Source organism: Pyrgilauda ruficollis, unplaced genomic scaffold, assembly GCF_017590135.1.
Source record: "Pyrgilauda ruficollis isolate IOZ18807 unplaced genomic scaffold, ASM1759013v1 scaffold25, whole genome shotgun sequence".
In the NCBI taxonomy this organism is placed as follows: domain Eukaryota; kingdom Metazoa; phylum Chordata; class Aves; order Passeriformes; family Passeridae; genus Pyrgilauda; species Pyrgilauda ruficollis.
This window is the reverse complement of record NW_024523822.1, coordinates 12,007,226-12,020,013: the sequence shown is the minus strand read 5'-3', so window position 1 is coordinate 12,020,013 and position 12,788 is coordinate 12,007,226. Positions and strand designations below refer to the sequence as shown.

Here is a 12,788-nt window from a genome sequence, read left to right as displayed (position 1 = left end):
GGAGCAGAGAAATAAACGGCACTGTGGAGTCAGGGTGGTGGATGTTATGAGGAATTAACAGATCTTCCGTATCAAAACTAAATTCACTTGGAAACTCTTGGCTTCCCCCTTGTTTCAGCCTTTCGTATCTGTACTATTGGGATTCCCATTTTACTAACTTTACAATACCTCTGCCAAGTAGAGATGTGGCTAGAAACAAGTACAAATCACTTACTGAAGTCACACTTTAGGACTTCCAGAGCCATCTTGCCAAGACAATGAAAGTGGTGTTTCAAGGAAGAGACTTTGAAATGTGTGAGATCAGACTTTAGGAAGCCAGAGGGTGTGGGCAGAATAAATCAATCAAGGTCTTAAATCCAGGCTTGAAACATATAGTTATCAAGAAGAAAATAAAAGGGAAAGGAAAAATAAAAAAGAGAGAAAGAACAGGGCGAGAAGTGAGGAGAACTAGGTTTCCCCAGGCTGTAAGCAAGGCAGAGAAAGAGAAAGGACGAGAAGGCTTTGCGGGGAGAGGCAGAAGCCCGCCGAGGAAGAGCCTCCAGGCGAAAGCATCAGCGGCTCTCGGGCCGGCTGGCGTTAGGGCCCGGCGGAGGCGGGGGCGCGGGCCGGGCGGGCGGCGCGTGGGGCTGCCCCGCGGCGCGGAGCCGCGCTCGGGACCCGGCGGCGGGACGGGGTGGCCGCGGGGCCGCGCCGCGGGAGGTAGGGGGGGACGGCTTCGCCCCGCCGTGCCGCGACCTGAGCGCGTGTGGGCGGGGAGCGCCCCGCGCCGGGATAAATAGCGCTGTCCCCCGGCTGACAGCCCGTCCCGGGGCGCGCGGGGCCGGCGGCAGCGCTCGCCCGCCGCCGTGGGCAGGCTTGGGGCTTCTCGGCGAGTCCGCTCCGCGACCCCGCTCCTGCCCCGACACGGGTTGTGACTTTTCTCTGTCTGTTTGTTTTTGGGGAGAGCTAGAGAAGAGGAGGACCAGGAGAGCCCGGGTCCAAGCTTTTTACCTCTCTCTCCCCGCAGCACAGGGGAGATGCTGGAAGCGGCGGTGAGTTCGCAGCGCCCGAGAAGGGCGGCAAGAAGCGTGTAAACTCCTGCGGTCCCCAGCGGCAGCCGCTGCCCCGCGACCCTCCGCCGGCCCCTCCTCGCCCCGCACGCCGCCGGCCTCGCCGCCCCTCGCTGCCGCCGGAGGAGGCTGCCCACCCCAGCGGCCCAGGATGCAGTTTCGCCTCTTCTCCTTTGCCTTGATCATCCTGAACTGCATGGATTACGGCCACTGCCAGCCCGGCCGCTGGAGACGCAGCAAAAGAGGTGAGTGGCGCCGGCTGCTCACCCGGGACGCCGGCCGGGGCAGCTGCGGGAGCGCCCGCGGGAAGGGCCGCTCTCCGGCAGGTGAGCCGCGCTCCGGCTCCGCGGGCACCGAGCCGGCACGTGGGGCGGCGGCGGGGGCGAGCCCGGGGGCGCGGGGCCGTGCCGGCGTGGCGACCGCTCCGCGGGGCTGCTCGCCGCCGTCCTGCTGCGGAGGTCGAGCCGGGAGCAGGAGGAGCGGCGTGGACGTGAGCTCCGATGGGAAGGGGCCGGCCGGAGCCCGGGGCAGCCGGGGACGAGAATGCCGAGCGGTAGGCGCACTGCCCCCGGCCCCCACGGCGTGTCCTCCCCCGGGGCCGGTGGAGCCGGGGTCTCGCTGGGAGCTGCCCACCGCGGGAGGGGCCGCAGCGGGCAGGGAACGTCGCTGATGTCGCCGTCGCTCCGCGTCCAGCGGCTGCCGGGGGATCGCTGTTAGCCCGCGCAGTTAGAGGCGCTTGTCCACGGGACGGACTTTGAAGCTGTTTTCCGTGGATGTTTTCGAGGCAGAAAGGCGGCTTCTCCCCTCCGTCCTCCGGTACCGCCGTGCCGCTCCCGCGGGGCTTGGCCGCCGGGAGAGCCGCGGCGGCGGAGAGCACCGCGCCGTGCCCAGCTGTGCCGCAGCTTTGCTGGAAACGTGCAGATCCCTTTGAGGAAAAGACATAAACGGTGCGTTGGGGCTTCATCGATTTCCCTAAACGCTGATGTCGGGGTGCCGGAGCTTTGAGCCGGAGCGGTGCAATATGCCAGTACAGCTCCCGTGTGGACGGAGAGGTTACTGCAGCGCCTGCCGGCTGGCAGCCTGGCCGAGGCGTCGTCTGTTTCTTTTTTAATATTTTTTAAAATTTTTTTAAGCGATGGGGAGATTCACCTTATTAAAAAATGTTTTATTATCCACATATTCTGAATTATTTTTCTATCTCTTTTCCTGTTATTTTCTCGGCCGTGCATCCCCTTCGCATTTCTAAAGTTTGCTGAAAATCAGGTGGCTCAAGCTGCTGAGAAATTTCTGAAAGAGTTGCACTTTTAGTGGTATTATTTGGAAGGGGAGGGACTTAACATCTCCGGTGTTAAGCTGGTACAAATAGTAATAAAACCGTGAGAAGAAAATAGTTTGCATATTCGTGCATATGTCATCTTCAGAGTAGGTACAAATAAAATTGGAAGGCAGTTTGGTTTTGATGGTTTCCAGAGTTTAATTTATGTGTGTGTGGCTAAAACGATAGCAGTCCTTTAAAGTGACCAGACTATCTGTGGTAACAAAGGGTATACTGTGTCTTTAATTAAATGTGGAACTACTTAGAGTGCTGGCTAGACAGCGGAGGGTGATAGTGGTATTTCTGCTTTACAACAGAGCTTAAGGGCTGCATTGTGGGAGTACTGAAATGAATAGACATCTAACTCAAGTTGTGTGAATTGTCCTCTTACAAAAACTTAAGCTGGTTTTAATTGATCTCATGTTCACTGATTGATCCTAGACCAATTGTTGTGCTTGTTGAACAGTTGGCTTTTCCAAAAGAGATTGATTTAAATTAGTTTTTAGTTTAATTATTGGATAAATGCGATCAGTATTGACAGTTGACTTACTGGCTCTGTTTTGTGCTATCACCTATGGGTTTTGTTTTGGGCTTAGAAGAATGCAGTCTTTTTCAATTAATAAGTATAAAGAAGTAAGCAAAGCCAGTTCTAAGCACAGAAAGCACAATCTAAGAATGTATTCAAATTATAATAGGTATTTGCCATGACACATCCAGTCTGAAGTAATGCTTTCGTACAGGACTCAAAATTCCAATAATTTCACAATTTTTCCATATCCCATCTGCAAATAATCAGGCAGTCACTGTGGGGTACTGGCAGTTAAAATTTCTCTGGCATTCTGTTTTGTCTGTTACATGATCTCAGATGCTCCATAATATCGTTTTCTTAATGAAATACAATTTTTGGCATACATTAAGTCTCCTGTGTGGTAGGAATCAATTGCATTCAGTCTGGAATTATGGGCAAATATCATGTGTAGCTGATTTTTTTAAAGCAGCTAAATGTAATAAACTTAAAGTGTATATGCCTGTATTGGCATTTGCTTGGATTTGTTGCTGATGTAGAATACTCTAGTAAAGAAGACTTAAGTAAATTTGGGGAGGTGTTCCCAGAATTCCTCATTCACCATCTGCTTGCAACCCTTTCCCAAATCCCAAAGGCTTGCAACATTGCAGTAGAAGCAAAATAATAAAATAGGATTTGGAAAATGCTTGCATTGATTTGTGTTTTTTTAGTCAATATCACTTACTAAATTTTTTTTTATAAATATGTAATAATCAACAGGCTCTACTTATTCCACTGCTGCTCTTAGTTACTTTTTCAGCTCATTAGAATATTGCTTTGCATAGTTGCCCAGAATAAAACCTTACTTTCCTTAAGACACCTCACTAAATTCTCCCTCTGGAAGTCACTGCCCTGACCAGAATTAAGGCCTTTTAGCCTTTCCTGCAGAAGATATTTTAAAACTATTTAAGGGTTACATAACTTAAAGCTCAGTGGTGTAATATCACAGCTGGTTTAGCCTAATCTTTCCTTTTCTTGTTGAATTTTGTAACTTGATTTTTTTGTTTCTCTTGTAAGCCTTCTTCAATGAAAATTTATATTTATTTTTCAGATTTCTCTTTAGCAATCAGTATAAGATGGGCAGCTTCATGTCTTGGCATTTCACTGAATGTTGGAGGGTGCATGAAAGACCAGTGGTTTTTCCCTTTGAGATGTAATGAAAACTTTTCCAAAGAGTACCACAAGTTGAAATGGGTACATAGTTAAATGGAGACTCTCAGGGAGGTGTGATGGCATTCTGCAAAAGTTTTGACAGAAGAGAATATAGGGATCATTATAAACAGCCATCAAAAACCAGATGCTAACAAAATTCCCCAAGTGAAAAATGTCAATATGATAGCAGTGCCTGCATTGAGGGGAAGACTCAAGAGTCTACAGAGAGGCTCTCTACAGTTGGTAAGACCAATGCTGAGTAATAAAAAATGTGAATGGGACACATTCACACAGTTAAACCAGAAGTTGTTTATATCCAAGAACTCAAAACCTGTGGCTGTAAAATACTTGTCTTTCCATTTAGTTCCTATTCATGGAGTGTGATGAGGACTAAGGTGAATACTTATGTCCTAGATGCTTACACTCTGCGTTAGAGGTACATAATGGTGGAATACCTGTGGCAAGGAGTGAATAATGAGTGACAGCGGTGATGGCAAAATATCTACAGGTAGAAACAGGAGGAATACCCAGGGCAGGAAATTTCCCAGGTGTTTCTCAGACCTCAGTATAGCTTTGTGCACAGTTTTTATTGAAGAATATGATTATATGGCAGGGCACAGTCACTGGGTTCAAAATTATGTCAAATAATTTTTTATCATATAATATAAGATGGGACCTGACCAGAAACCTGTTATTATTATAGGAAGTTGTTTCATGAATTTTCAACTAGAAAAAAAATCTGCTTGGGTATTGGGAATTGTGATTTAGCTTTCCTAACAAGCTATTTACCTGGTATAATCTTGGAACCTGTCTCAGCTGGACTGTATGGCCAAGCTTTGGGAAAGATAGATGATTTAAGCATTAGGGAAAAAGAAACTCTGTTGTATATACTTGACTGAAATAAATACCACAGCTACTTTTACAAGGACTGTAGTAGCTCTTAAAGAGTAATTTATCTCAAAAAAAAAAAAAGTCATACTATGTGACTTTTAATTGTCTAGCATTATCCAACTATTCTAGCTGTTATTAGCTAGTGTATCCTCCTCTCTTTGAGGTTCAAACATGTTATGTTTGAAGGACAGTTAACTTTTTTATCTGCAGGTTAAGACTTAAAATTCTGTGTGGAAGCAGTACTTTAAGATACTTTTTTTACCTCAGGTGTAACATTAAGCAGTTGTAACAGAACCTGTGAAAGAACTAAGTTGTGCTTCCACAAGTGGTAATTTTCCAAGCACTGATGATGAGGAGAAATGCTTCCTATGAGGAACATGGCTTCCCTTCCTCAGACCTGTACTTAGGATAGTTACTGATCATTCTTTATACATACATTGCTGCTACAGCAATTAGAATATACTAATGCTGTAACCATTGAAAAATTACAACTTTTAAACCTTTGGCTATTTACACTTATTACTGGGTACATCTGAGGAAGTTTCTTAAACTGCCAGAAATCAAAATTTCTGTGTGAGTGACTGAATACTGAACTAGCTAATGATGCAGTGTTAGTGAGGATAAGCAGTGCTCAAACAGATTGTGAAGATTTGCAGGAGAATGCTTAAAGCACCAAGACCAGGTTTCACTGTCAAAATAGACGTTAAGTTTAGGTGTTTGATTCAGCTTCTCAAAGTTGGTTTTCTGTGCTGCTTATAGTATTTAAAAGATATCCTTCTGGGCTTGGTGTGTACAAGACTGTCTTTAGCAAGCAAGAGGCTGGGCAGGATATCTTGGGGCAGGCAATGCATTTGGCACCTTTGGGTGTCCCAAGACTATTACTGGGGAAGCTAGAAATGGGAAGCATGTTCTGGCACAGTGTTGTGGTGTGTGTGCCTTTCCTTGCCTGTATCCATCCCTTTAGGTTCCATTATAGGTCATTTGAGTTTAGGATGCAGGGCTAGATGGGTGTGCCTGATCAGACCTTGAAGTCTGTGTACATGCTTCTGTGTTAAAACCTGCTGTAAGATTTACACTGTGATGAAGAGCTTAGATTTGTATACTTGATAAACTTGTCTTAACTGTATATCTTCCTCTTTTGGGGTATGGAGGGGATACACATTCCTTTTGTAAGCCTTTTCTAAGGCTTGGCTCAAAGCTCTCACTAAAGCAGCTCAAAATGCATGAAAGGTACTGAAAGTGAGTTTTTACACTAGTATAGGGACATTATGGTGATAAAAGCAAGAATGCAATTTCTCAATTCAATGTCAGCATAATTACTATGTTAAAGTATGTTAGCATGGTGTTGTTTACATAAGCTGCTTTTAGAAATATGGAAAATATTAAATTATTTAAAAGGTAGAAAGTGAAAGAGGTGCTTGCTATCAAAATTCCAAGAATAAAGAAAATAAACAAAGGCCTGTTTCTTTGCTGGGTTTTTCTTTCTCTTGATCTTTCTGCCAGGACTGACTACCCCACGGAGGCCTGAATTTCATTTCTGATAATCTAGCTATTTTTCTAATACCAAAAACTTAAGCTAACTAAAGGGACTCTCTAGTCAAACCTGCAAATCGTCAGAGGCTGAAAACATTGCCCAACTTACCATACCTCCAACTTGAAAACTTATAACTTACCATAACATCCTTTCCAAAAATGCATCCCTGATTTTGAATTCTGGGGTGGATTCATGTGACTACAGGTAACTGTCTGGAACATGAAGGGCTACGTGTTCTTTTATAATTGATCTAGTTGGTGCAGTCCATCAAACTGTTGGTACAATTTAACTCATCCTATGGTAGATGCCTGCCTTTGATCAGATAAAGCATACCCCTAACTAAATAAATATAAGATTACTTGATTACCTTTATCTGTAATTGAAGTGTAGTTCAGCTGCACGTCTTCAGTGTTAGCCCCTGAATAAACTGAAATCAGCCCTCAATGAGAAAGATCCACTACCTGTATTAAAATTAAAAGTTGGTGCAGCTCTTAACTTTAACAGATACAGTCCCTGAAAGTTCTAATCTCTCCTGTATTTGAGATTGATTTAGTTTCAGGTATTTTTTAATAAATTCAATTCTTCAAGCATGCCCTTTCTTTTCACCCCAAAGTTTTGTTCAGGCACAGTTGGAGAACCTTCTGTATTTGTCTAGGCTCCAAGTATTTGCTAATCCTTTTCTTAGTGAAGAGCATGACTTCATAAGTATTGGCTGTTGGTAATGCACAAATGTAACAGCTTGATCCTTTCATCATGGACTGCTTTAGAAACTGAAATTAGGTGCTGCCATGGTTTGTATACTCATTGTATTTGTAGTACATTACATCAGCAGATGTAATGCTTTGGTGTCAGTGTGGTGCTGCAAAGTAATTTTGTGCAAGAGGAGTAAATCTATCACTTTTTGGGACAGCAGTGGTGGGTTTAAACCTGTTCCTAAGTAATTTTTTGTGAGGAGGATGGAATAGGCTTTGTATCACATTTTGATACTTGTATTCTAACTAATACATCTTAGGAAGGGAGGTGTTGAAGTATCAATTGGATCGTGTGAGCACCGTAAGGCAGATGCAGATTTCTCTTTCCTGCCTACGTGGTGGCTTTGTCCAGGCAGCTCCATCTATGAAGACCTCTTACTGATCAGACTTCAGTGTTGCCCTTGTTGAGCTTTGCATATCTGTGGGCAGTAAGGTCACTTGTAAATCTGACTTGAATTCCAGCTGTGTCACTTTATTCTCTCTATATGTAGCTCTTGTCCATTTTTGCTAATACTTTTCAAAACTCTGAGGAGAAATGAAGTTGAAATGGATCAGGGTGGTGGTCTCTGCAGTGCATGCCCCAAAAAGGCAGATGGTGATACAACACAGTGTCAAGCACAGGAGAGTCAAGAGTGAAAGCATAAATTTGCCAACACTCTAATGTCACTTTCTGATGAAGTTTCTGCACTGGTGGGGGTAGGTGGGATGGAGGAATTACAAGAAATTGGTATTTATACATAATACTATTTCAAAATAATTGGTGTGAAACTTGTGTTCTGAACATGGAATGGAGATAACAAGTGTAACTTCTGTGAAATTATGGACTATAATGATATCTTGCTCTGTAGATCTTCCTCTGAGCATAAAAGGATTTGAGATTTTAGTTATATATTCTTACTTTTGGATTTCTATGTCTTAGCACTTTGATTTTAAACAGCTGCACGCATCTCTGACCTTTGTCAAACAAATTGTGGTCCATGGAGCATCTTCTGGATGTGTAGAGATGACACTGTCTCATGCTTGTGTTTCTACCTAAATACCCTTGAATGAAACACTCCAGTGAGCTTGTATAGCTCTGCTTTAATCTTATCCTATGCAAGTGCTTTCTATGATGCAAGTGCTTCTTACTTAAATTCAAATTTAAGCTTAAAATTTGTTTTTAGGGGACAGCATGCGAAAGATTGGCAGTTAAATTTTCTGAATTTTCCTCTTGGTTGTGGACTTGAATGCAAACTGTGAAGTGCAAAAGGATATAAAAGAAGGAATAGACTTGTAGTGTGGATGAGATTAATTATGGGAAAGCAGAGAAGCAATTAGCATTTGAGGTACCTTGATTATGTGATCAGTGGGTGGTTTTTAAGATCCTGTCTTTTAAGATCTGGTGAGAAGTAAAAAAAGCCTTTATGTTCTTTGTTTCAGTAATTAATCTGTTATGTATTTCTTTTTGAAATACAAATTTCAGTAGAGCCAAATACTTGATGTGTCTGAGATTTTGTCCTTTTATGAGGAAATGTTGTCTCCTTTCCCTCCTTTTTTGTTGATTTTATGGGATGATCTTAAGACTGTAACTAGGGAAATGTAAGCAATTACGGGTTACACACAGAATATTTAGAAGAGGTGTGCAGTTCTGTAATTTTGTTTCAAACACCACCCTCCCTGCACACCACACTTACAGTGAAATTATGTGTGTTATTTGATAGGGATAATCAAAAATCAAATCTCATGTACTGTTAACATAGATCCAAAATTCCAAATATGAGAGTACTTCAACTGTGATTTTCTGTTTGCAAAAATATTTTTTCTCTCTAAGATTTAAATCTAAAAACAATCAAAAGCATATAGTCTAGGGACTGAGTCCCAAATTTACCTTGAAGAAAATTTTGTCTATATTTTTTGTGAGAATTGTCAACATTTTCTCCATTGTGATGACAACCGGACCCAAACATAGATGTAGAGAGGTGGAAGGAAGGGACGTGGAAGTTAAGTAATGTTTGTGACGTTGGCTTTTAGGTTGATGAGTGTTTTTTTAGTCACTGGGCAGTTGCATGAGCACTAACTCCAAAGTAGACCATGTGCAGCAATGAAGGCAGTGTTTGTGCCTTTTTATCTTGAAAGATACTTGTACTGCTTTTACACTGCAAAGGGACAAGTATATTTGTGTTAGAGAATTGCAGTGCTGCCATGAAATATAAACTTCCTGATCCAAGCACATTATTTTCTTTTTGAGTTGAAATGCTGGCTGAAATATGTTGCACACAAACATATACTCTGCAGTAGTGTATGGTCTTCTCAGCCGTATGGTTGCCACCTTTGGAATACCAAAAAACCCCAAACTAGCCACATCAGACAAATGGCTGTTGTGCATGCACAGATTAATCTGCACGTGTATAGCAGCACTGACAACACCCATCACATCCATACCAAAACATTATGGGCAAGATGGAAACAACTAAAACAGCAACTGTGCTTAGTAAAGATAGATGTTACTGATTTGCTCTTTCAATTTGCTCTTTCTTCTTTCTGGAGTTACTCAAAATTTTTGGTGCTTTTATTAGAAACCTTCCAACTTAGTGTTTCCACTGCCAAGCATGTGGCTGTGAATGGGCACTAAAGTTCCATCATATTTTGCTTTATCTATGTTGAGCTGGTACTTGAGCATCCCAGCTGAGGTGAGGCCCTGCCGTGCTGGCCCTGCTGGCACGACAGCCTCTGAACTAAGGTCACCGGAGCAGAAATCAGAAATCTATTCTGGATTCCCTTCCCATAGCAGACGTGTTCTTTGGCCCTTCATGCAGGCTAGTTCAGACTTGGTTCGCATCTCAATTTACACAATGCACACTAATAATGTGATGGGCATGGGTTCAGTTTTGACTCAGCATGAGTAACTGTAAGTTGGCACAATCACTGCCATGCACACGAGGTGCATTAGGTTCTCTTCACAGCACAGCAGTTGCTGGTTTCAGTTTTCTTAAAGCTTTTAGGAATTATTGTGAAATACTTACAACTAGCCTCTGATCTGAGATGCTTCAGTCTTGCAAGAAACCTAAACCTAAAGAGCATTTCACAGATCATTTGCTTATTTATCTGTTGGCATCAGCTTATGTGTTTTACTTTCACCAGGGACATTCTAAGAAGGTGGTTCTACCTCTAAATTTGCTTTCCTATCTTCTCCAAAATGGTCAGCATTCTCTCCCCTACTTTGTTGAGTGTGAGGAAAGCTGGCACTCTTAAGGGACATCTGAGGGAAGGCACCTTTTGGAGTAGGGTAGCTGTGTGCCTTTGCTGTTGTGATGTACTCCTGTGGCAGCAGGACAGTTCTTCAACTTAAGTTCCTTTCCTGGGCCATGCAAAACATGCCTGGCCTGCATGCATCTGTCTTGGACTTTTTGAAGTTGTTCAGCAAATATTGATTGTACATGGCTACAATCATTCTTATACATTAGATGTTTGGTTTTACCTGACATGGTTCAGTGTTGGGAATTCTGCCTCGCTGGTAAGAGGCTTCCTTCAGGATGTCACAGGAATTGCTTTTATTGTTAGTCTTCCTGCCTGTAAAGCTTGTGGTTCATATGTGTATACATCAATGAAAATGGTAACAGAAAAGAAATTTCTCCTTTCTGTAAATGCCAAGCAGTTTCCAGTGTGAAATGTTGTGGCAGTAGGGATGTAAATAATGCCAGCATCTAATTGAAGTGGTGCTTCTAGACAGGTGCTTTGGTTTCCAACTCTATTTCCTACAGCACTATTGCAATATGCTGGAATGCAGCATCTTTGCTGATGCTGAGAGGACACTGGGTCATGATTTCTCTTTTTAGCTGTAATGGAACTGCAGAATTACAAGTAGTTATCATAATTCTTTTATTAGTTGCAGAGTTTGCTGAATTTTGTCTGTGGTCTTCAAAGTTGTTTTGGAATTCAGTTTTAGGAAATGCTTATGGCTGTAGTTAGGAATTAAAATGAGAAGGATCTCCAATATTTTTTGTAGTGTTTAAAGTTACTTTTTTGTTTTCTGTAAAGCTTACTTTGACCTTTGACTCCACTTTACTCTGTGTTTTTTTTTTTTTTTTTTTTAATGGAGATTCTTATAGAAGTAGCAACTATGACTTTCTTTGATGCAAAATGTGTGGTGTGAAACTGAGAAGAAAATCTGCAAAAGCTTATATTTATAGGTGAACAGAACTTGTAGACCACCTAGTCTAGTTCTGTACAGATGTGGAGTAGTAAATATATATATTCCTTTTGAAGGGTTCATGTAAAGAAAAGTGACATGGAGAGGAAGAAGAAGCATAGAATAACCTTTTTATTAGTGGACAAGGTTGGGTATCTGATCTGTAGTTTTGATTCTCAGATTCATCCCTATTCCCTGGATTATGTAGCCCCTTTGTTCTGGGGGCATGGACTTGCACAAAAAAAGTATTTTCTCCATTTCAGATTAGTGTTCAGCCTCATCTGTATCTCTTTGAGCAAGAAAGACCATTTTTTCTGTTATTGTTCTGCATTTGTGCTGTACATGCTCTATCCATCTCTTTTGCGTGGTCTCTGCAACCCAAGACAGAGACTTGTGTATTGTGTCGAAGGGAATCTAGTTTTGCTCAGCTTTGAGTACAAGAAGAGGATTATGCTGTCTGTTCTTCTGCTAAAAATGTCTTGTTATTTGCATCTTGTGCCAGCAGTATTCTGGAAAATACCCCCAATCCAGGGGACATCTGCAAGCTGGAGAAATCAAAAGAAACCTCACAAAGTTCAACAAGACATTCAAAGCCCTGCACCTGGGAAAGTGCAACCCCAGACATCACTGCAAGCTGGGGAGCAATCAGCAGGAAAGCAGCTTGGCAGAAAGGGCCCTGGGGTTTCATGGTGGGTGCTACGCTGAACGTGAGCCAGCAATGTTCCCCTGCTGCAAGGAAGGCTCATGGTGCTCTGGATTGCCAGCAGGGGATCATTCCCCTTCTGTCAGCAATGGTGAAGCACAGCTGAATGCTGTGTCCTTCTCTGGGCTCCTCAGTACTAGAGAGAGTTCAACAAAGGAACACAAAGATGATTAAGGGATTGGAGCATCTCTCCTGCAAGGAAAGGTTGAGAGAGCTGGGACTGTTCAGCCCAGAGAATGCACAAAGGGGTTCTCCTCAATGGAGCTGAAAGGGAGGGTGCAATTAGGTCAGGGCCAGGCTCTTGCCTGGTGCTCAGTGCCAGAACAAGAAACAATGAACACAAACTGAAACACAGAAGGTACCCTCTGAACATCAGGAAAGACTTATTTACAGTGCAGGTGACTGAGGACTGATATATGTTGTCCAGAGAGGTTGTGGAGTCTCTGTCCTTGGAGGTACTCGAAAGTCATCCACATGTGGTCCTGGGCAGCTGCATTTGTCTGGCCCTACTTGGATAATTGGACTAAATGGTTCCTTTCGCCTTCAGAAGTTCCTTCCAACTTCAACCATTCTGTGAAAGATGGTTTGGAAATGTATTGGGTACCTGGCTTGAGCCTGCTTTTTTCTTTTTAGTAATAGCCAGCTTGGAGATGAAACAG

At 43.0% G+C, this 12,788-nt stretch overlaps 1 protein-coding gene across 1 annotated transcript in view; it reads left to right on the top strand.

Annotated features, from left to right (window-relative positions):
- The first annotated feature begins 973 nt into the window (after positions 1-973).
- Positions 974-12,788, top strand: part of RSPO2 (R-spondin 2) — a 98,665-nt gene continuing 86,850 nt past the window's right edge. Inside the window, exon 1 of the mRNA XM_041470833.1 lies at positions 974-1,294. Within this exon, the coding sequence (XP_041326767.1) occupies positions 1,201-1,294 (94 nt within the window). The 5' untranslated portion in view covers positions 974-1,200. The remainder of the gene's footprint in view (positions 1,295-12,788) is intronic.